General features: G+C 38.6%; 1 protein-coding gene across 1 annotated transcript in view; it reads right to left on the minus strand.

The window, feature by feature from the left end:
• The window catches only part of LOC122073575 (cleft lip and palate transmembrane protein 1 homolog), a 36,939-nt gene extending 13,198 nt beyond the window's left edge, over positions 1-23,741 (minus strand). The window contains exons 1-10 of the mRNA XM_042638168.1: positions 23,230-23,741; positions 22,108-22,254; positions 21,865-21,979; positions 21,667-21,761; positions 18,812-18,915; positions 12,644-12,681; positions 11,809-12,044; positions 8,817-8,910; positions 8,516-8,706; positions 5,556-5,775 (exon numbers count right to left, since the gene is read on the minus strand). Of these exons, the coding sequence (XP_042494102.1) occupies positions 5,556-5,775; positions 8,516-8,706; positions 8,817-8,910; positions 11,809-12,044; positions 12,644-12,681; positions 18,812-18,915; positions 21,667-21,761; positions 21,865-21,979; positions 22,108-22,254; positions 23,230-23,448 (1,459 nt within the window). The 5' untranslated portion in view covers positions 23,449-23,741. The remainder of the gene's footprint in view (positions 1-5,555; positions 5,776-8,515; positions 8,707-8,816; positions 8,911-11,808; positions 12,045-12,643; positions 12,682-18,811; positions 18,916-21,666; positions 21,762-21,864; positions 21,980-22,107; positions 22,255-23,229) is intronic.
• Positions 23,742-25,458: the final 1,717 nt, after the last annotated feature.

The following is a 25,458-nucleotide window of genomic DNA, read 5'->3' on the forward strand; positions in this document are numbered from 1 at the left end:
TGTCCCATCTTTCATGAATACAGGTCCCGAACCACCACCTGTTCCTTATCCTGTACCTCCTGAGGTTGAAGAGATGGATGGTGATCAGGATGACCCCATGGTCCATAATCCTGAACCTGCTGCACCACAAACCCCTCCATATGCTCCATTCTCCAACCAAGACCCTAAACAGTTTTTTACCCTGGATGATGTCCCTGTCTCTAAGTGGGCATCTAAATTTGCTGATTTCCATGCCTGGATTAATGCTGAACTCCTTCAAGAAGGTGCTACATCAGTCAGTGTTCTGACTAAGTTTGTTGCCAGACTTCAAGGAAAACTCAGAGAGTGGTATTTAGCCCTTGGTGGTTATAGACAATTACAACTTGTACAACTCCCTGAAGGCCAGTTCATCACAGTCTTATATCAAGAATTCCTTGGTCCTGTCTCGAATGATATTACAAAAGCTCGTGAAGAGTTTTTGCAGCTCAAGTGTTGCTCTCTCGCTCGTCCAGATCTTGACAAACACTATATTCGTATGACAGACAGGTTCCATAAGATTGGCGGCCTTGATGATGAAAACCTCAAGCAGATCTTCTTGAACTCACTTCCAGATCCTCTTGGTGCTGATACACTACAGTTCTTACGCAATCAGAACATTGCTCTAGCCTCCTGCAGCATAGGCTCTTTATACAGCTTTGCTCTCACAGCTCTTGACAAGCTGTGTAATGTCAAGAAAATCTGGAAAGACTTACAATCTAAGTCTGATAAAGTGTCTTCTGCCTGTGACACTTCCTGGATGAAGATTAAGTGCAAAGGTTCTGATCACTCTTGTGATTGTCCTACAAAGAAGCCCTTCCATCATAAACAGTTCTTTCATTCCTCCAGAAAGCACAAGAACCGGTTTCCTTTTAAGCCCTCTCGGTTTAAACGGTTCAAACCTCAGTGGAAGTTCCTTCGGAAAAAACAATTTCGAGGGAAATCCAGGAATACTTCTTGCTTCATTTGTGGAAAAGATGGACATTTTGCCAAAAATTGTCCTAACAAAAGCAAGAAAGACAAGGTGCTTCATATGCTTGCCTCTCTCCATCATGATGATCTACAAGATGCTGACCTCGAATCTCTGTATTCCCTAGATGCAGAGCCTACTGACCTTTCCCTCTTTGCTATTGATTACCCAGATGCGGTTGATCCCCAACACCTCTCAGACTCAGACCCAGAGTCTTCCTTCTCCGAGTCCGAGGAGTCTGATCCCCTCTACCAGGTTATTCCTTTCCTTCCCCCTAGACAAATCCGAGCAGCACTTCCCGTCAGTGAAACTCAGCTAGATAAAAAGATGCCTAGTCGAGGCCGATCAGAACACCCGGGGTTCAAGTTCTCAGAGACAGATCAACCTGAGCCGTTACAGGGTAAAAGACGGCCACTCCTTGGCCTGAAGACCCATCGCTCTAAGGTTCTTTCTCTGTCACCAGAAAACCGAAACCACGAAGTAACCTGCAATAGGGTGTGGCCTAGAACATCCCTTTAACTAACAAAGGTTCAAACCGAGAAGGGTCGGCTGCCGGAGACGGACCTTAGCCTGAGACGGGGGAGGGGAACGGCTCTGATACCATTCTTCTCTCACGGTGTAAGTCACCAAACATGACGTACACCATGAGAATCAGGACCATAATCTGTAGGACCAGGAAAATTCTTCAAAGAGGCAGAAGAAGAAGATCCTGGAGCATACATGCAACAAGGGGGAACCATAGGAGATGGGGGCTTCGGTGGTGGAGGAAGTTTACAGACCGGAGTAGGAGGTGGAACATAAGGAGGTTCAGGAGAAGGATCTCCGTATTTAACCATAAAGGGGTAACGGGCTTCTGTGCTTAAGGGTCCAACTGTGGTATCTCCTGACTCATATCGTTCCCTTAGAATAGTCTGGGAGGACTTTCTTTTGGATCGATAAGTCTCATCATCACTAGAGTCTTGGAGACAATCATCACAGTCACGGAGGTCAAAATATTTATGACCAATGACTGGATTAGAGAAATAGTAAACAGGGTTGCCTTGAACATCAAAAGATTTGACTGAAATCTTTTCCTGAATCATGCCCGTAAACTGGGTAGGGAAAGGAGATGGTAATGGTTGTGGAGGAGGAAATCTGATTTCAACCTCACCAGAAGGGTGAGTGATTAACTGTGGGTCTGTAGACTGAAGAGGTTCTACTGGAGCAAGTTGTTGGGTAGCCATCTGTTGTTCATAAGCCGTAACCCAAGAAGACGGTAAGAGACGAAGGAGGTCGTCCCGTGGAATTTGTCTTGGTACATAGGTAAGGCTCGGAACATGGTCAGAATCCACTGAGAGGAATAGAGCATCCTCAGATTGGCTTTTAGAAAGATCAAAAGCATGGTTTTGTAACCGATAAGCCAACTGATAGTGGATAGTACCTGCTAAGGCTGTAGGGGCAAGGGGAGAACCAGAGATTTGAATCTGGAACTTCAAGGCTGAAGGAAGTAAAGGATCCGCTAGGGCTATATTGAAGTTAGGGTACAGGGTAAGGAAGATTGTTCCTGCGTTCAGGGTAGTCTGAACAGTAGCAATCACGGCATGTTCATACCGGATAAAGCGACTGTCAAGGAGAGCTATGCGGGAGAACACTGGAAGTCCTTTCCTGCCATGGAAAGAGAGGGCAAATTTAATTGCACCAAAGTGGAGATGGGTATAACCCTGGTTTTGCCAGTCAGGGATGAAACTGGTTGGTATCTCCAAGGTAAACAGTTGTTCCTTAGCTGTGGCAGGGATGTGATGTAACTCACATCGGGAAGCCTGAACAAGTTCCTTTACCGGAGGGGTTTTCTTTCTCGGAGCTAAAAGGGTTTTCCAGGTAGCAGAAGAAGAGGTCTTCTTAGGGAAGACAGTATATGGGTTTAACAAAGGAGAAGGAGTTGAAGGGATGATCTGATCATCAGGAAGATAATCAAATTCATAGAGTGAGTCGATAGAAGAAAAGGAAGAAGAACGGGAAGACGAAGAAGAAGAAGAAGAGAAGAAGAAGAAGAACTTCGAGAAGAAGTAGACCGTCGGGAAAGAGACATACTGTAGGGGAGGCAAAATCCAAATCCGAGCAGCACTTCCCGTCGGTGAAACTCAGCTAGATAAAAAGATGCCTAGTCGAGGCCGATCAGGACCCCCGGGGTTCAAGTTCTCAGAGACAGATCAACCTGAGCCGTTACAGGGTAAAAGACGGCCACTCCTTGGACATGCAACACTGACTTAGCCATCGGAGGCCCCACTCCAGTCAACCTTCTCTTATACGTTGTATCCGGGTCTGAGCGAGAATCTGCAGCAATAGGGTCAGATGAAGAGCACCTAGTATAATCCTATCTAGTGAAATGTAGTCTGATACCCTGTATATGGTCAACTACTTGTTTAAAAGGATTCCCCTCCCCACCCACAAGTAAATGGAAAAAATAAGTCATCTACATTGGTGGTCATAGTTTTTAAAGCGGTAAGGTGACGGAGGCGTTTGAGGATCTTTCGGAGCGCTTTAGCGATAAGGCGGGCATAAAGCGTCGCTTTATGGACTAAAGCGTTCCTATGTAATTTTTTTATAAAACCAATTTATTTGGCTCAAATCCTAGTTGAATCCTATTACTCATATGTTAAATAAATATTAAAGGTTCATATTCATACCAATGTAAGATATTCATCAAGAAAACAAATCAATAAAGTGAATAAACTAAGTTCATCTTCAGCAATCATCAATCATCATAACATATTAACATATAATATAAATACATAATTATAAGACAAAATTATAAATATAAAGAAAAGAAGACATAAAAATACAAGTATTTATTATACTTACCTCTATAATGCCAAAATAAGTGCCTAAGCCCTAAGGTCATCCACTATATTTCTACTCTATCAAAGAAGAATGAAGCTCACCGCTGCCGGAGCAACATGGTCGCCTGGATCAGTGGTTCTTCCTTGTTCCTTGATTCCTTCTCAAAGCCCTTTCTTAAAACCCTTGACAAAATCCAAACCTTGTTTGTGAATCGTGTTTTTGTTTTGTTTGTTTTGGTTATTTTTGGTGGAGTAAAGCTGATCCCATACATCTCAAGTGTTAACAAAACCATACACCTACCAATAAAAAATCTATATTTGGAATCTTCATTAAGTAATTTTAAAATGTGCTTAAAAAAAAAAAAAAAAAACCCATAAGGCGCCACTTCACGTAAGGCGGAGCACTGCCTTACCATCTCTAGACCGCATCAGCGCCAAGGCGCTGCCTTACCATCTCTAGACCAATATGTTGGTGGTCAAATTTTGGAGCAGGATTTACACACACACACACCGTAAATTTCATGCATTCCATGGTTGTCAAGGTGACTAAGTGACCCAAGGCACCCGCTTATGCGTTGCCTAGGCAAGTAGTAAATGATTGTATGTAATATAACAATGATTATTTTATATAATAATGTTTATATGCAACATAGAAGTCATATCAATGCAATATGATATAATTATGCGAGTCATAGCCTAATATGAGAAAATCAAGATACAATAAACAAGGCATAGCATGTAATAGAAGCATATTCATAGAAAAAAACAAAGCAATAAACATAAATCAATGTAAACTCGTGCTGTCAATAAGGTGTGTATTGCCTTGGACCCAGGAAAGAGCTTGGACGCCTTGACAACTATGATGCATTCACACCATCAGCTGTTTGGAGCTTCAGATTCACTCGACCCTGCCTGTATTGTCTTCCAATATCGTTCAGTATATATAGTTGAATCAGTGGATACGCCGCATGTGATACACTACATGTCAAAAGGACAGTCATCCACCCCCCTCTCCAAAGGAAAGTTAATCCTATTAGTACTCTTGTTTTTTGGATTAGGGAAAATTAGGATTCACATTAGTTGGGACAGTACAGAGCAACCCTATTGTACATGTATGATTCTCCAGTATTTTCTCAGTACATTTTTGTCCACCTTCAAGAATATTCTGCCTCCTATTATAAAACCGTGGATGGATAACTAAGGAAAGGCATGTGCTAATATCTTGGTGAACACGCAATCTTGCTCTATATAATGTAACCGATGAACACACCCAAGCTTACCCATGAACACAAACACAAACCCCTATCTAAATCTAATTTAGAATTTGATTATTCTAAATTAGAATAATTGAGGTTTCAATTCGATTAATCAATTAACAATTAATTGGCTGACACGTCTGAATGAATCAATGATGGATGGATCCTTAGCGATTCATGAATAGAAGTGAAGAGTTTTTAGCATTCAATGAGAGTCTTGTCTTTCATAGAATTTGAGGGCAAGTGAGGGCAAGCAAGAGTGATTTCTGTTTAGGACTCAAAAAAATTTAGTAGAACATCTGTTTCCAAATTGGAATCTATATCAGACCACCAGAATTACTACACCACCTCAAACTAAGTGCCCATTGTATGCCTGCCCATCAAAACATTTTTACAAGTAAAAAAAGTCAAAGTATTTTTAGACTCTAAGGATATTGCAAGATGCTAATGGAATCCCAAAAAACTAGTAGACAATAATGAAGTAAAATTTCTTACCAAACATGTACACACAGCTTGTGAGTGATGAAAGGATCCATGAGTACCAGCTCTTGTGACGCTCATACATGAGAGAATAAATGGAAGAACATATCACAAGGAAAAAGAGAACATAGGATAGATACTTCATTGCAATATCATCATACTCCTTCGTCTTGTTTTGTGCATAAGACTCCCGGTTTCGGAACCTGAGCATAGGTATCCTTCCACTTCTATCAATCTGGATATACAAATAAAATGAACTTAAGAAAATGTCATAATTGCCTTAAATCCCTAGAAAGAGGAACACTTCTAGAGAGAGAAAGGAAGGATCAAAATAAAAGGCCTGTTTGTTACACCTCCAGACCTACACCCAGTATTTTTAATGAAATGAGCCCATTAGGAATAAAATGGAGGTGAGCCAATTTTTGTCAGATATTTGTCATGTATGTTTTGAGTAATTTTATTTCATTAAAGTGTTATTTCTATGTTAAGGATTAGATAGAGTCTTGTATGAAAAGAACTCTTATTCCTACATTTGATAAGAGATTTAATCATATGGAACACCTATTATGGATACATATGGAACACCTATTATGGATACAGTTTCCTATTTCTTGCTCTCCTATTTCAAGTACACTTTTCATTCCTTACTGTAAGTACACTTTTAGTTTCTATTTACTCATGTGAGAGACATAGAGCTCCATAAGATTTTGCTATTGAATAAAATTGGCTTTTACTGCCTCTACGTTCTGTGGGATTCAGAATGATCTGTTGTGGGATGCTAAGAATGGTTTATAAGATGTCGACCTAGTTCCAGGTAGATGCTTGGTTCATATCCATCTTTCTTCCATTCTTTTTCAATCTATCCATCATCAAAATCAGGTTAGTATTCTTAATTTCTATGCTATTCTTGTGCATAACCTTCTTGCTGGAAAATTTCTCCATTGTTTCCATATACAACTCAAAACCTGATTTCATGTTTGGTAATTGGATAGTATTCTAAACACCCCCATGGTATCAAATTTTGATTTTTGAAATGATTATTTAGAATCCTACTTCAAGTTGGATCCCTAGTTATACTCTATTTAAGATCAAGTTTGATTATATGTTTCAGATTTGATTCCTTACATTATTACTGAAATCTGTTGGTGTTTTGATGCACTTTTGATTACTGCTTTGAACCCAATAAGACCTACCATCAATAAATAGTCACTTCTGGAATTCGGATTTGAAGAACCTATTCCTATTAGGATTTCCTAGTAAGATACCCTTATAACTCCAGATCAGACCACTGGATCAGACTTATCTTTTGAGGAGTTATCTGAGTTTCTAATTCATAGTTATCAAATTTCTCTAGAAATCTGCTTTCTAAACCTATCAGTCTGTCACACTGACTCTGGTTTCATTAAATTTCTGAATCTAGTAATCTTAGGCTTCTAGAAACCCATCACATCAATGGTGTCCTAAATGAATTATAACTGGGCAATGTTCTATATGTCACGCGTGCCGTTGATTTTTTACATGCAGATACATGTAAACAGAAGTCAGGAATTACATGGTTAGAATCATCCGACCAGGATTCAAGATGCTGTGTTGCAAGTTTCAGTTGAAGGGAGGTGCATTTGTTTGTAGTGGTGCTGGTTTTTCGATAGCTATCTCTGGCATGGTTTCCAGTATAGGTATCAGCTGAGACCAATCCCCGATCCAGATCGGTCACCTGTATCATTTCAGCGGTAAAACAGTAAAAAACCGATACGCACTGATCCTCTCCGATAAACCTGGATCAGTATCGCAGAGACCGATACCGGTACCGAGAACTAAACCCTTGGTCTCTGGTGCTTCTTGACGGTTCTAAGGGGGTGTGGGCATTGTTGTTAGTAGTGGGGCTGGGTTTGGTTGTATTTCCTTTTCATTCCTTCTGTTCTAATATTCTCATCTCTCCTTTTTTTTGTTTCTCTATTAATAAATTTTTTTTCTGGTGTTGCCAAAGAAAAGGGGGGGGAGGGGGAGATAAGAATCATTGTCTCCATGACAAACTGCTTGTGTGACGCACATTATGGAAACATTGAGAGGATAAGGGCTACTTTGCACAAGTCCTGAACTCTGTAGATGTAGTAGCAAGCAAGGGGGGGAGGGGGTGAGAGAAAAACCTTGTAACTTGCTTCCAATAAAAGATAGAAATTTCTCACACTGATGGATGCCAACTCTTCAGAATGAATGCCACAAATGCAATGGTTTAAACTGAGTTTAGGAGAAGACATTGGTTAAAGGAAACTTCTGTGATCCAAGTTGGATGATTAAAGAACTGGAGAAATGCAGAAAGTTTTCAGGGCTAATATATGGTAAACAGGTCATTGAATTATCTCTTTAATTGGTCACTTGACGCACTTGGTCCTCAATTTATAAAGGATTTTTATACACACAATTTATTGGACATGCAAAAGTTCTGCTGTTGCTATATTCGTGCACATTCTTGGGGCTTCCCAAATAGGTAGGTCAAGCCAGGCAAACCCACTAAGGTAAGTCGAGAGCATCTTGCAGGTTTTCAGCTTAGGCTTGGGTAAGTGCCTGGGTTCTAGCCAGGGTGCCAGAATATCACAGGCCATCCGGAATGCTTGGGCCAAACAGTGTAAGCTGTAGTAAAATTGAAATAAGCCAGTGAACCCATGTCAGGATGGTTTGATATAAAATTTTGGATTCTGCTAATGAATTTCAGAATGGGGCTCAGTCAGTCAATGTGCCCTAGGACATGAATGCAAGCATGTTTATGTATGCATATTTGTGCAGAAAAGTCCAGGCTGGATCCAAAGCAATTCTCAGGACAGGCCAGTCGCACCAGCCCGAAAGCATCCCTAGTTTCCCCCGACAATTCATAGAAAGTTTATTTAATGCACTAATACAGAACATGATGTAAACATGTTTCTAAGCATCTGGTATATATTTAGGAATGTAACATTGATTTTCGAAGCACATAATACCTCTATGTGCATTGCTTTGCCAATTTTCCAGAACTCAATGCAAACACCAACACCAGAACTTCCAAGAATCATCCACGAAGTATCATTATCGAGAAGATAGAGGAAAACAATCAGCTGACAAATAAAGCTCACGACAACTGACTTTGCAGAGAGTCCTTCCATGGATTTGTTTTTGTTCCAAAACTGGATATCTGCAAGGGGAAAATAGAAACAGTAACTAACAGTCTTAACAACAATTATTATCAATATCGGTGAAGAGTAAGAAGGTCAAATACAGTTCTTATGTGCAGCTTCTGTATACCATTCTTAAATGCCAAGAAGTCAAACACGGAATGAAGTAATGACACCACCATCGTAATCACCAGGAGGTAAGGATTTCCTTCCAAAAACACCCTCTGGAGGGGGACAAAAGAAGAGTGGGTGGAGGGAAGTCAGATTTTGTTAAGGTAAAACCAAAATCAATCATAAATATAAAAAAAAATAGAGAAGGGTTCTCTGGTCTGTGCAGAACAGAAAACCTCCCGCATTAAAATTTTAGAGCTCATTTTTGCAATAGAATATTAGCAAAAGCAATCCACCAAAAATTTGTAAAGATTTGCATGATCATATTGTAGTTCTCCACAAAAAAATTTAAGTAATTTGCAAATCTAAAATTCCTGTAAAACAACCACCTTTAATTGAAAAAACAACATTCATAACCAATGGATACCATAATATAAAATCCTGAACCAGCTTTTCTACTTCAAATCAGATAACTTTGTAGACAAGATAGTCATGTCTACTAAAAAATAGTAAGTGTAAGCGCTAATCTATCAGCAACTTTTAACGAACAATGATTAAATAAACAAATGAATCTCTAACCAAAAATGTTGTACTGTAAAAGAAACAGAAACACATGACAAGAAAAGTAGTCTTCGTGTTTCAGTATACTAAGCAGAAAAATAATATAGGCAAAGAGAATTTTAACACATGTCATGCTGGAGGACTGCGTTAACAGCCTTAAATCCTGCAGTTAATGGAGACAATCCAAAGCAACTTCACACCCTTCCATAACCGATTATGAATATGCAATATGTGAGCAGGAAATAAACACTATCCTCTTAGAGCTCAAGAGGAGCAGGAAGGAACTTGACTGCAGCCAAGAATAATGTATGACCACGAGTCCATAGAGAACACCAAAGACAGATGCAAGTTTTACAAAAAAAACAAGAAGAAGATCCAAAAACCTTATCCCAACTTAATGGGGTTGGCTACATAGAGAGTCCAAGCAAGGATGAGCGCAAGGTTCCATGCAAAAAGATTGACGGGTCATGGCTAATTATAAAATGTGCCAGTTGTCAACCTAACGCACCACTACAATCAGCCACGTCTTATAATGACGGACTATAGTAAGGTACCGGCTGTCTACCTAACGTACCATATAGATCGGTCAAGCCAAAGTGTCCTACATGCATTACGTCTACCACCAAGATAATCCATTACCCAACCTAATTTTATGAAAAGAGGAATAAGATAACTAATTCTTGACAGCCCTGTTAAGCACGAAAGTAACAACTCGAACACACAACTCTGCATTGAAAACCAGATAAGCAACCCACAACTTAAGCCAGAGGTGTCTGTGAATAAAGGTTCAATGCACCCGCATAAAGCCCACCACCAAAAGCAAATCAATTGCAACTCCTGTGCGTTACGTCCACCACCATACCTACTACAATGTAATAAGGATTTGGTGGAAGAAAGCTCAATAGCTCCGCTAAGCACGAGACCTGCAGGTTTTGCAATGAAATTGAAAACCCCAAATTTGAGTACAACTCACACATCTACCTAATTTATGTTCTATAATCCTAAATAAATAGAGGCTATTAATAATATAGATCAGGACACAACAGTGTGCGAATGAGTTTCCTATTTAATTAGATTCCACAATAGAAGATCAACACAATTACAAATTATTCCCATTCCCTAATAACTATAGAACCTTTGATATGATCCCGGGGTCGAAACCCTAAGGTTGGAGTCACTATGGGCCCACCCAAGTATTAAATATTGATGGCAATTCTGTAAATAAACTGAAGTTTCAAAAGTGGGTGGCTATTAGGAAAATTAAACAGAATCTTAAAGGAGAAATCTCATAGATAAAAAAGGAAAAATATGAATCAAAGAATAAGGGTAATCCTGATCTTAGCATAAGTAAGGATAAAAATAAGAATTAACAATAAATGAAGGGGTATATTAGGAAATGGATGAATAAAAGAAGAAATAAGATGTCGTGGGAGAAGGGAAGTCATCCCCAACCTCCAGACGATACAACCAGTGGCAAGATGGGATTTAGGAAGAGGATATTCCCTTATGAGAGCCTCAACCAAGCTGGAACTTTGTATTTTGAGTCGCAACTAGGAGTCTTCTCTCAATCAAATGTCCAACAACCCAAACAGCTCATGAGGAGAGAAGATTCAAAACCTGCAACTAATTCTGGTGATAGAGGTGAAACAGTTTGATCACCAGTTGAAATTTCCCTGCTATATAGCAAGATTTCAGTTAAGGATTTTGCAAGATGGATCGCCTAGAGGCACTGATCCAAAACCTAGAGTGATGAATTGAATAATGAAGGGCTAATGGAGTTTGAAGTGCCCTCTTGCTGAACCAGTGTCGTGCCACTATAGAACAGAATATCAACAACAGGAAAACAAAAGCATGGAATTATTTAAGTGCAGAGATTACAGCAGTGAAAAGATGAGATGGGAGAAGAAGCAGCGGAAGATTATTCACCGAGCGAGGGAAAGGAGGAAGGAGAAGAGGATCTTGCATGGGGATGGGAGAGAGAGAACAATAGCCAAAATGTCCTAGGCCACACAGGCGAACTCAATTCATTCTTCAAATCTACTCCTATGAGGGGTATTACAAGCATAAATAAAGAAGAAGAAAAAACCTCCTACAAATAGAAAGTGACTCACAACTAGGAAACTAACTCAACAGGGAAATTGAAGCAATTAGTATTGGATATTTTAACATTAGATGTGTCTCTATCAAACCCAATTTAATGAGATTAAATAGATTGATTACAGTTTCTTTTTATGTGCTTGTTCTAGTCATCTAGTTATGTGCAACAGCCCAAAAGTACCGCTTGTTCACAACTACGGACAGATTTAGGGAGAGATGGAGGAAAGGGAAAATAGGGAAATTTTCCTGACATCCATATTATGAAAGGCATATGGCGAAATCATGATTTTGTTGCTGACTAGCAGTATGAGTTACAATGGATAATAATATTCAAAAAAATGAATAAGTATTACCTTTAGTTCATCAGCCTCGCCTTCCAGCATGCTTCCATAACTACGGTGAACCTGGAAAGACTGCTCAATCTGTAGGAATAGCTGCCACTTTGTTGTGCTTATGGGACCCACCTCCAAATTCAATGGTAGTTCTGTCACCGTGCCGTTGAGTGGGATCAATTTATCTCTAAGAAGCCAAAACTCATTGAAGAATATCATGGGATAATAGTTCCCTGTACTGGGTTCAATATTCAAGTCTGCAGTCTGTGTCAAGGAACTCAATACAACCATCATAACTTCAATATTTACTTGAAGATACAGGTTCTACCAAGCAACCCAACTAAGGTAGAGAATTAATGAAGCACTGTATAACCGAAGGAAGCTCAAGCCAAAGAATCCCTAACTACAAGATATTTCAAAATGTGCCACCTTAGCAAGATCGTTTGTAGAGCTGTAGCACTTCCAAACACATGATTAAAAAAAAACATTCATTTTAATGTGAGCTATCTCTCTCACGTGAGCAAACTATAAGCAAGGGAAATCTCTTCTGTGGTGTTTGATTTCCTTGTTTCATTTTTAATACTTCTCCTATTACTTGGAGAATATCAATAAATAGTGCATTTTTTAAACAATTCAAAAGCAGCCGAACAAAAACTGATCAGCATGCATCTGATGAAATTGGGAGAAGCATCACTAATCATCCATATTAATGCTTAGTCTGTTAAGGTCAGGCGCCAACACAAGTTCCAGACTGCTAGTGCCTATGATACACAGAGATACGCAATCAATATTAGGAGAGGCAAACCATCCAATCCAAGTGAATATAGACTGGCCAAATTATAAGAATCAAGGATACAAGGAGCGACAGTCGGTGGAATAGCATTATGAGGGTATCTGCAAAATAATTCCAGGGATAAGCATGATGAAAATAACTAAGCTCATAAGGAAGGATAAAAAAAAAAAAAAAAGACTTACACCAGCAATGATAAAATATAAAAAGCATTAAACCATGCTAGAAGCATAAGAAAATTAAGTCATTACTAGAATCTTAAGGTAAAGTGACAACTAGGCACATTTCTAATGAGCCAATGTCCATTCGATCCGATCCACCAATGCATTCCAATCTGCTGAAGCATATACCTCTCACCAAAAGGGTAGGAAAGGCCAGGTGGTACCAACTTGTAGCCCAAAATTTCAGCACAAGCCTTGCATAAGCCACAAAGGGCAAAAGACGTACCCAGTGCATGAGGCTCCCACCACTGTGGGGTCTGGGGAGGGGCAGATGTACACAGCCTTACCCCCGCTTTTCGGAGGGGCTGTTTCCCGGTTCAAACCCGTGACCACCAGGTCGCAATAAGCCATGAAGTCATTTCCTATTAGACCAGATTGAGGTCACTGCATCTTTATCATTTGGGAGAAATATTCCCCAAGGTCACATGGTTAGAACCTTTAGTGAGAGTCTGTTACAACAGAAAGCTTTAATTCGTACATGCAAACTAGAGATCCCAAGCCAGATGCTACTCAACTCAATTAGGCCATGCATACAATAAAAAACTTGAAGTGAACTTCTAGCAAAACTGCTTTTGTTTGAAGAAATGGTAATTGAATGAACCAGTGTTATCAAAGAGCAGAAGTCACAGAAATGATTGGACTGAGACCATTAAACGTCTAGGAATTCTGAACCAGTGTTATTTCTAACATTGCAAATAGTATTTGAAGAAGAAAAACCATATAGCTGTATACATGAGCATGGACTCAGGAGAACTTAGGCAGTTGTTAAAATTCACAGAGCAAGAGAAAAAAGTGGTAGCGCGCACACGCACGCGCACGCGCACGCGCACGCGCACACACACACACACACACACACACACACACAGAGGAAGCATAGTTTTCAGTGAGGTGCTGGCCAGGAACCTTGGGGCCCAGACACCTAGGTGATGTCTTAGGTGAGGCATTATTGGTTAAGGTGTGCATAAAAACAAGTTTAGTAGGACCTTTCAAGTTGTGTTCATACTTATTGTTTAATAATATCCTGACAAGGTTATGTTAATATTTAGTCTACTTAGTAGTAAATTAAATGAAAAACTAAAGAGGAAACATCAAGCATTCACCAATCAATCAATGATCATTCAACATTTATCAAAACAAGCAACAAATGATCAAAGAAGTATTTGTTTTGCCAATTAGCATGATTTTAAGACTTGCTAATATTTTTTTTTCAATTTTAAGCTCTCAGTTATACCCCCTTTTCCCCCAATTTTAACCCCTTAAAGATATGATAAGCTGCAATAAGGTACAGTATAAAAGCATACAACCATAAATGAGTTTTAAAAACAAGCTCAAAGTGGCACCACCCGGGTCAAAATCTGGCCTTGGAGACCAAAGGTGGTTCTAGGTGAAAACCAAGTTGTAAAGAAAAAAATTAGGCAAGTGTAGGTCTTGCCCATTTTGAAGGGCCTCTCTCATGATTCTTTCATGTGCAAGGGAAGGAAAAAATTAGGCGAACACATATAATAGAGAGCATTTATGGGAACCTCAAAAAATAGGGGATAGAGAATGCTGAAAAAAAAAAAAAATCAACTACTTAGCTTGGATAATACCCTTGCCCTTTATAGAGGCAACAATGCCTTGAAAATTGAAACTTCCTAGACTTCTACTAAAAACCAAACCACAAGACTACATTTTCAATTCTCTAAACTAGTTTCTAATCATGTGATCAATGACATATTAGACTCCAGTTACAAATTTAGCAGCTCCCTGGAGTAGGCTCCAAGCAAAGAAAATTGAAAGTAAACTAGAACTTCCAATTGATTTATTTCTTAGAATACGATTCCCATCATACCACTTTACCCCTTCACTGCCATAACTTTCCCACAACAGCTCAAATTTACAAGCTCTTGATCTTGTTGAAAAGATAACAGAATAAGCCTTTCATTCAAACAGGACCTAAATCACCCCCATCAGACAGGGTTTGACCCTCAAAACTGAACCTAAGAGGCTAAGATATGTGAGGACAACAGACGAAATAATGGTTCAACAACCTTTGACGGCTGAGATGCTGCTGAATCTTCAAGAGTCAGCACTTCACAACATCAGATGTATAAAACAGTTTTGAGGCCGTATGTGGGAGGACGGGCCTTGGTGCAACAGTATGGTTGCTCCATTGCAACCTATTGGTCACCAGTTTGAGTCGGGAAACAGCCTCTTCGCAAAGTGGGGAAGGTTGCGTACATTATAACCCTCCCCAGACCCCACAGTGGCAGGACCCTCGTGCACTAAGTACGGCCTTTTGTTTGGTTATAGGCTTGGGTCATATTCTTCTGAAGACCCTTTTTGGAAGACAAAGAAACAGACCTTTCAGTGCTGAAGAATAGACCTCATGAAATATCTTACTTTCTCTTACCGGCTGAAGCATCTTGAAAAGAGACAAACATTCACATTTTCAAGCCACGCAAGCTATATAAGGAAAAATCATTCAATCAATTTTCAACTTCTGCTTGAAATAGAGTTCCAAGGTCCGAGCTTTCGAATTTTACAGAGCGCTTGCTGTCTATTATCATTTCAGTAAATCAAGTCATTTCAGGGTTGGTTTTCTGTGTATCATGTACTCTGGCCTGGATCCCTTGGTCCTTTGGTCCCTTATTCTTTTTTCTCTTAACCCCCCCCCCCAATCCTCTTTCCATTTCTTTTTGAGTCTACTTCACTTCAGAGAAATTTTAGTCAATGGGATGACTTACCATGCACCACATACTTGCTGAGCAAGTTCCTTGACCACCCGACTACCATGGCAACTCCTCTGGATACAGGCAAGTCATGTAACTCTTGCTAAGGTTGGATACTTTCTGGAGTGGGAATGAAACCAAAGGCATAACTTGTATTTTCATTGATGGTAAAAAAAACTTGTATTTTCATTCATTTTACCATTTGATAAATATGTTGGGTAATAGGTATCATCAGAGCAAGAACTTGACTTTACAAAACGCATAACCCATAATAAAGGGCTCATAGTCTATTAAAAAAAGAAACCTCTCCAGTAAAGGAATTATCATCAGCAAGTAGATAACTTTTACTTTGCAAAGGTTTTTCTAACCCAACTGATGATGGGTGAGTACATTCTGTAGTCTTACACCATATATCAAGCACATAAGGCCTTTGTTTTAATTAGGTTTCATTTTTTTCCCTGTTTTTTGGAGGGGATAAAACCCTTCTATTTTCTCTTTTAGTTCCACACAAACACTTCAGGAATAAATTCTCCTCTTCCCAAATTTGGTTCAGCATGTTGGATATTGTACTGTCAGGGGGAGTGATGTAGATCAAGGATGATTGAATGATGGTGCCCCATACTACTTCATTTTGCTTCTATTTGGCCTTCCAGAAGCTCCCTAACAGTGCCCTTCAACCCAGCCAAGCAGCAGCAGTCCAAGCTTCTAATTCTGTATCCTGTGAGCTGTCACATTGCTGCCTTTTTTTGTATTTGGTGGTTTGACCAGTCAAACACCAAGTTGGGTGCTGTACAAGTCTTCTAGAATGTCCCCCTATTGTTATATGTTAGTTTCTTAGTAGCGAGTTAGTAGTTAGTTGCCTAAGCTAGTTACTTTCTATTCTTATGTTAGTTTCCTTTTTATTTACCTTCTATTATGTAAGCTGAACTTACTCCTATATAAGAGGAGCTGTTGTAATTAATTGAACAAGTTAATGAAGAGTTGAATTAAGATGGCTTATGCTGTTGTGCTGTGGGATGCAGTTGGGTAAGAGGCCCTAGGTGAGATGCCTATACTGGAGGGATGAGATGTCCAAAACCTAACCTTCTCCCCCCTTCTAAACCCCCCTCCATTGATTCTATTTACTCTTTTTTTTTTTTTTTTTTTTGTTTAATGACTTACAGAGAGAGTGTGGTTTGATCACTGATTGAACACCTAGAAATCATCTTTTGCATCATAATTGATCCATACTTTGTCAGGGTTTTGTGGGAGACCGACCAAGGCCATATCTCCCCTTTGGTATGTTCAATCTTCAAGCCCTTTTAAGTTTCTTTCCAGCCCCCAAGAGGCTCCTTCGACTAGAGTTTGGTGGCCAGCTGAAGCTCCTATCAACTGTTCTTGAAGGTCTACATTAGTTTCCTAATTGGGGACCAAATTTCATATCTCCATATCTGGCTATCCAATCAGCCCAACTTTTAAGGGTTTGTTTGGCACCACAAGATGAGCATTCGATCAAAATTTGAGCTCCAACAGAGACTCCTACAGCCAACTGCAGGCTTCTTCCTATTTCAGCCAGATTTGAACTTTGGTTCTAAATCTGATTTCATATTTGAATTTGTGGGATTCTAACTAGGTTTGGGTAGTTCCTACCTAGCCTCACAAGGGAGAGTTAGGTTCAGTCAAGAGTGGGAGAAGTCCAAGTTGAGTCATAGTCCAAGTCATTGTTATTTACTTTAGTTAGTCTTTGGTTGTAATTAGAATCTTAGTAGGTTTCCTACTGAGAGTTGGTTTGATGCAGATTAATTACCAAAATAGGCTTGTTTTATTAGGAATAAGCTTAGGGTTGGGTTCCATACATGTTGGGCCTTTGATCCCATGTGTTTTGAGTGTAATAGACCATTTTTATTGGTCCAAAAGGGGGGGCTCTAAGATTGAGTACGGGATTACTAGTTAGTTTCCTTTTTCCATTAGTTTTTTTTTTAGTTGGGTTTGATTTGAGTTATATTTGTTTCCTTAGGAGTCAAGTTGTTAATTGAGTCAAGTCATTAGTAGTTAGTTTCCTTTTTCAAGTAGTTTCTAATTTCAGTTTTTAGTAACTAGCATTAGGAGAATATTTGGTTTCTTTTTTGAGGAACCTTCTATTTTGTAATTCCCTCCCCCATTAACATTATAAATAAAGAAGAGGAGGCTCCTAAAAGCCTATAACGATTTTGACAAATTACATGGCTGCTGCTGCTGCTGCTTTCTCTGCAAGAGAACTTCCTTGTGTCTAATCAAGGTATTAGGTTTGGTGTTTGATCCAAGCGACTCCTTGTGGCGAGAAGTCCAGGAGGTCTCTCAAGTTTTATTATTTTTTCTCAACAATGTCAAGTGTTCTTCTCAGAGGTCTACTGCTGTTACAATCAGGTATTTATTGTTTAAAATTTTCTGCCCAGAATTCTCTGTAGAAGTACCATCGGCCCTGTCTGCTGTAGCTGTTAGAAGTGTCAGGCTGAAATTCTGATCGATTGTTCTCCTATTCCCCACTAAGGATCAATCCATATCTGGGCTGATTCTGTGCAGCCATTAAAGAGATATTCAAAATCTCTCATATTTTGTCCTGTAGTGATTTTTTCAGAACAGAACCAGAATCGATTGCTTTGGTTTGTCCTATTCTGTTTCTGTGGTTCCTGCTGTTGATTTGGGACTGTTACCTCATTTTATTGCTGCTGGTTTTATTTATTTGATCCTATCTGACTACTACTGGTCTGACTTACTTGCTACTGGTTTTCTGAGATCGTTATATACTGTTACTTCTATTTTTTATTGGTCTGATTATAGTGGTTTGTGGGGTGTAATCTGGTTGTTCTCTAGTCTAAAAGTTCCTGCAGTTTTGGGACTGGTTTGGTTGTCAAATCCATTCTTTGGTTGTCAAATCCATTCTTACATTATGGTTGCTTGATTAATATAAGGGAGAGGCTGTCCACAATAATGGCATTCTATTCTATTCCATTCCTATCGTGTTCACCCTCTCTCCTCTTCTCCATCTCCTTCATAGATTCTGGTTCATTGTATTTCGTTTTGTTACACAGCATATAGAAATTACTGGTTTTATTTACATTTATTTCATAAACATCTAACATCTTACTCAGTGTGAGTATTTTCCAATCAATACTACCAAAGAACTAACATAAGCTACATGGGAAATAGAAGCATAGACAAGTACTTGATTACAAATTCAAGACAAAAAAAATTTGTCTGCATATTTTATCCATGCCCTTATTCTTCCCAATGGTAATCATTCTAAGCACAAGAACGAAAAATAACACTGTAGGCAACAATACCGTGTAAAGTCATCGACCAAATTAATTGTAATATTTGGTTTCCAATAGGAAACCCATTCTGTTGGACCGTCATCTTTTGAATCAATCTGACTTTCATCTGCCACCTGTAACGGCAACATAATCTTCAAAGATCCAAATATAATACGAAAACAACAGGAGAAATGACATATAGACAAGTAATGAAAGGAATGCATGAAGCAAGTGCAAATAATATTTAGAAAACCACAACCAATATCAGGATGGCAAGAATCACAAAGATAATAAATCTAACAATCATTGCTGGTGCATATTGCAAAGCTAGAATGTAATTCAATAAGGTGACTAAATTGGACAAGAAAACAGGAAAAAAAATAATAACACAATTTTCACTGTATCTGTTCACTTAGATCAATAATAAAGGAGAAGGTTGTTAAGTTTCCAGTTCTGTGAGACCTCCTGAGATGAACCACATGAAAATCTCACCAAAATGAATTATATCAATATACCCAAGACTTTGCTACAGTCTTTTGAACCATTCATTAGATTCACTGTTATTTCTTTCTGCCCTCAAGATTTGCAATTTGTTTAGCCAGTCTGAACATACCCATATTCTCCAAAATGCATGTTATGCAAAAGACACAAAGCACTCCAGAAATCTATCTATCCAGGCCATCAACAAATTACAGAGGTAATCCAATCCCATATCTAAGGCAGTAGCCAAAAAAAAAAACCTGCCAAATTCAAGAAGCAAATAGCTACAAGCCTACAAAAGAAAAAAGGGCAAACCAAGGTCATTATGAATTATGACAGAGAGAAAGAGGAGAAGGTAAGCACCAAGAACAGTAGTCAGCTGTAGTCCTATTCCGGTTCTCAACAATATGGCCCATTGAAACCACTGCACACAGAATGGATGTAGGCACAGAAGAATATCAAACTAAATATTTCCTATCAAAGACATTCTCAGCTGCTTTTAAGCCTTTGAGCAGCGGCTGATTTCTCTCCTAACAAATCAAGGTAGTATATTTTTTATTTATTTTCAGACTGGGATTCAATCAGTCAAGATCTAAATATTTTGGCGACTTTGATTTCAATTTCAAATTTCAACCATAGCTCGGCTATTCTTATAAATTTAATATGAGTCAATGTTTACCAAAACATTTCAATATCTACCCTGTTGAGACCAAAACACTATTTGATGATTCCAACTGAAATTCGCTTAGATCACATGTCCCATATAGACCAGAGAACTGGGTTTAGGCGAGCTTCACAAAGCTATTAACTGGACACTTGAAAGTAGCACTGCCCATGTCAAACATGTGTAGATATGAACAAGCACCAACTCAGACATCTAGGTGTAGTGGTGTAGTGGTGTACCAACAATTATGGTTTAATTTTCTCAGAAAACAAAGAAGAGGGAAAAGGAAGATTGATGCTAGAAGATTTTGGTTAAAGATACCTCCACTTTTTCCAATGAAAAGCATTCATCCATCTTAGAAACTCCAACAAATTAGGTGGACCCACAAACTTTTCCACAAATGCTAAGAAGAGAACTCCAAACTCCCCTAACCAAAAGGAAAATTATCAAGATTTGTTTTCTGAGTGTACTGGACTATTTGGTATGTACCACCTCTGTTAACATTACCAATAGCTAATTGCAAATCTTTAATCTTTGCCTATGGAAAGGAGTTTACCTTGCTTGACACTTTAGCCATCCATATCTGTGATTAAGGTTAGAGAAAAATAACTTGCAGTAAACTCCAGGGCTGTAACTTCTCTAATCAGCCCTCTAGGTATCCAACTAAACTCCAAGGCTGATTGTCTCTCAGAAATCAGTCACAGAGTCCAATCATTTAAATCACATATAATTGTCAGAGTCTACTGCACTGACCTGGCAATCATCTCAGCAATCTGCAATATATGCATCTTTCCTCACAGGTATCCTGAATATGTAAAGAATCATGCCGGAAGCTTGAATCTCTATGCCATGGATCCATCAACTTTAGCCGAATTACCTCAGCCCACGTGAAAGTCGATTTCTTCTTCAAACAGAGGAAGCCAATTTTATCTCAAGTGTAAGTGATTGATCATTGAAAATGCCCTTTCCTGGAATGCAACAGTCTCCCCAAATTGTTCCCTGCTCTTTAATTTCCTCAAAAAAGGCCATCTATAAATTGGCCTGTTAGCTGAAACCAATCATATACCAAACAATACCAAAAGCAACTACCAGGATAGCAAATCACATATGCGCAAGCAGATGGTGCATGCCCATCAACTGAACAACTTGTCCACTCTTCAAAGTGCAGAGAAATGACAAAGTAGATCACGTAAGGTATTGAAGTTTGAGACAACTCAATCGAATCTTATACCATATATTATGACGACATTGCCCCCTCATCCATTGGTAATAAACGTTCACTATTACAAGTCAGTACTCACCATTATCAGATCCTCTGGATTTTTGTCTGCATTGGTTACTTTCCACTAGCATAGCTTCACCTTTGGTAATAACACAAGGGAACATGAAAAGAGTGGATAGGTGAAAATCTAGCATGTTGAACTGGGTTTGTGGACCAAACACTGGATAGACCTTGACCGCATTGCAAATCCACCAGCAAGAATTATATAGAGAAAATGAATGACCTAATAAAATTCAAGACAATTGGTAGAAACAACCAATCAAAAAAACATGACTAAGCCTAATATTGCTCTTTCCTCTGACTACCATGCGCGGCTATATGGAAAATGGCATCTACCAAGAGTTTCCATGTGAAAATTTACTATCCATGTGCAGCAGAGTGCTATATAATTTTACAATTAGGTAAAGCCATCAAACGATAGCGAACATAAGTATGAAGAGGATCAATGAAATGACAAACCTCAGATGCTTTTTCAACCTCTTCGGAGCCTTCGGAATTCCCCAACAAACTCTTTCTCTTATCAGCTTTTGACTTGGGTAAGTAAATCACAACAGCTGAAATCAAGGCCAAAAGAGAGATCATATACAATACCAAATTCTGAGGCATTCAAGTTTTGAAAACTGATCCAGACAAACTAAAGAACTTATAGTTACTTACAGTGTGTCCTTCCAAAGGCCGCAAATGGCTGATATTCTGGATCATTAGGGTCTGGAGGAAAACCAGAACGTGCAAAGAAAACATGAGCATACAGACTACCATTGTGCTTCAGAGCCTGGATCAAGTAACATGAAATTCAAGATGTAAGAATGAGAAATAATCAGAAGATGTAGGAAAATAAAAAACTTGCATTAGCAAGGATTTCATGTCAATTTATGCATTACAGCACCCCCTTCACAATACCTCTGATGGAACATATTTCATAAAATGAGATTTTGCACCATCAGGTCCCCAACTTGCATATGGAATGTTTGCCTCGTGCCAAATAAGAGCACCCTCATTACTGAAGTCATTAAACTTTTCGTGCTCGGAAAGATACAGCCACATATCCTGGCCACAGAAGGAGTGTAGTCAACTAATGAACTTATGCTCAGAAACAGAATAAGAAAACATTAGCATAGACAGCATAATATATGCAATGCAATGCGATTCAATTGAAGGATACATTGAAACCAGAACTGCATTATTCAATTTTACTATTCTTAGACCTCATAATGAAAATGATATGAGAATGCCCCAACATGCTAAGACAAAAAAAATCTCAAAACTGGTATCTTGTGCTGTATCAGAACTTTTCTTCCCTTACCAATAATTCACATTGAAATAGAGTGGGTTTTCTGACTCACTCCATTAACGGGGCAGATGATTCAGAAGAAGATTAACCAACATAGTTGGAACACTAACGGACCAAAGTCCCAAAACCTATTTTTGCAGTTAACTTGATTCGCCTGTCCTCAAATAAGGAAGAATGGCCCACACGTTATGTGATTAACTGCTTCTTAATCCATTAAATTTAGATGCAGAGTGTACAAATAATCAACATTCCCTGAGACACGACATTTCACATTCTTGAGTAGCCATCTAAACTTAAGGTAATCCAATGCCTTGCAGTGACAGACATGCTTAAAGAGTATATCCACAATGAAATAGACAGGACTTTCTTCTCATTAACTTTTTTCCCCCTTCCGGATCAGAACTTTATCATTAGCATTAATGCAAGGATGTATATATCATGTATATGTATCAGTAGTTCAATGAAACTAAACTTGATGCTTATGACATCTCCGAATTCCTTCTCCAAGCAGCTTAATTGATTGTTCCGCGTTACATTTGATGCCAGTTTCGTACCACATCTTACTATTAATTCTAAGTTGGTAGATCGGTCTACTGATATGTTCCCAAATCACAGAAATTTCAGAAATATGAAACACACCAATAGCTTGTTAAGAAGAAGCAAACAAACTTATATGCCTAATTTTCTCCCCCTTCTATTATCTACCCATAAGAAAGAATCAAGAGACAAACCAGTGACTCGCCCTTGCTGAAGAGATTTAAGATCTGCTGGGAAGGTTCAGTAGGTCGCTTGGGAGCGAAGAACTTGGTGATGAAGTACCAAAACACCGCCATCCTTATTATTCCTGTTATCGACCCAAATCCTCCTCCTTGCTGCCGCTGTGGTGGCTGTCCTCCTTGCGCTGGGCCACTCTGCTGTCCTGCTACTTGAACCGATGATGGGGACGCCATGACTACGTTTCCCCAAAAAGAGAGAGAACACTAACGATGAACTCAAAAGAAAAACACTGAAGCACGAAGTACCCAAAAGAACTATGTCATTCGATCGACAGATTCAGAAAACAAAGAACAAAAAGCAAGCGAGACTGCGAGAGAAGCACCGGAGCTAATCACTTCTCAAACTAACTGATTCATCGCTCGATCCATGAGAGATTCGTTCACGAAAATGTGGGATTAACAGTTGAAGGCAATCGAGAAGGATCGATGCTGATCACATTTAACCAGAGCCTCTCTTTCTCTCTCTACTCTCCCCCTTTTTTTATGTAAAGAGTCTCCGTCTATACCTCTTAACCGTCAGATTGGTGTCACTGGGATGGCACTCATTACAAAGTCGGTTAATAAATTCTAATCTGACAGCTATTGTGTTTCCTTTTTAGTTAAAGGTTGGGCACCAGCCATGTGTCACGCTCTTTTTTTTGTTTTTGTGTAAATGTGTCACGCTATGTTAATCATCTACTCTGCAGCGGACGGGCTGAACTGATGGCTTCAGGCCCAGTCACACACTGGACTAAGAGACTGGGCCAAGATGGTGAAGACTTGAGCCCAAACGTCTCTGGCTATCTGGTCTAACTTGGGTTTAAGCCGAGGCCCACTTATGCCTAGGTACAATATTCCGAGGCTACGTCAAGTTCTTGGACCGATTCGATTAAACTTAAGGACCACAGAGGCTATGCCTGAAAATTAGGATTAGGGACATGCTTTGGTCTAGACTAGTCTAGCCTTGGACTACGATGGAACTGGGCCGTGGCTAGTTTAAAGTAGGCACTTTATTCATGGAGAGCAGAGGGGTTTGACATGCTCTGGGATAGGTGGGGCTCTGTTTTGAACCTCAAACGTAATGTCCAACCCCTGGCTAATGTATCCAATTATTCCAAAATGTTGCGAGGGAAATGTCATGGGAAATTACCAAATATGCCCTTATAGGGTTGATTGATCAAAAGCCAAATTTTGGAATCAAACCAGACTACAAAATTAGATGTATTTTACTATAAAAACATATTACTTAAAATAAATTGATTTGATCATTATTTTACACAAGATTATCTATTTGTTGTCATGGATCCATTTTTTAAAGGATTTCTTAAACTATATTGGTCTAAGCTAGTTTAATCTTTTTATGAATTGAAAATTACTCGGAAAAACCTTTCCATTTTATAAATAATCAAGAAAGTTTGACATCATGATAAAAATGAGCTATATCTTATCTAATATCCAATGGTTTTGGGTGAAATTTGTTGTAAAACATTTATTGGAGGATAAACTACCTCCTGAGTTATAAATAGGATACTCCAACTATGATTATATTTAAAGGCATCCAAAGAAGTGAAGAAGAGAATTAATTTCATAGTCAAGTCCAAAATGCAGTCGGGAAGAACATATTCCCATCATTCTTGCGTGACCTTTGCATGACGTCAAACTCTCGTTATTGATTCATGTGCATCATAATGAGTCCTATACTGCACTAAAAATTTAGATTATGAATTTGTATTTGTAAGGCATAAGCTGAAGAGTAAGGGTATGTTGATGTGCCTTAACTAGGTAGTGATTATGTGTTAAATTTTATTTATTTTCTGAAATTTTTATCTATTTCAATATTTTAATTAAATTTTTATGTTCCTTTCTTAGTTCTATTGTGTCACCATAAAAATTTTATAATTTTATTTTATTTGAATTAGGCGTTTTCTCATAAAATGCCATACTAGATAATTTAGGGTTTTTAGTTATTTCTTCAATTTTTTGAAATTTCAATCTTTTGTAATTGATTTGAAGTATTGCTATATCATCTCTATTTTGTGTTTTCAGTTTCATTGTTGTAGTATTTTAAGTTTCACTGTTTTTTTTTTCACAAAATTTCTTCTTTTTTTTTTTTTTTTTTTTTTTTTTTTTTTTTTTTTTTTTTTTTTTTTTTTTGGCATAGGGTCATTTTTTTTAATTTTGCATGATATTTGTAAAATTCTTAGA

This window comes from Macadamia integrifolia, chromosome 3 (assembly GCF_013358625.1).
Source record: "Macadamia integrifolia cultivar HAES 741 chromosome 3, SCU_Mint_v3, whole genome shotgun sequence".
Classification (NCBI taxonomy): domain Eukaryota; kingdom Viridiplantae; phylum Streptophyta; class Magnoliopsida; order Proteales; family Proteaceae; genus Macadamia; species Macadamia integrifolia.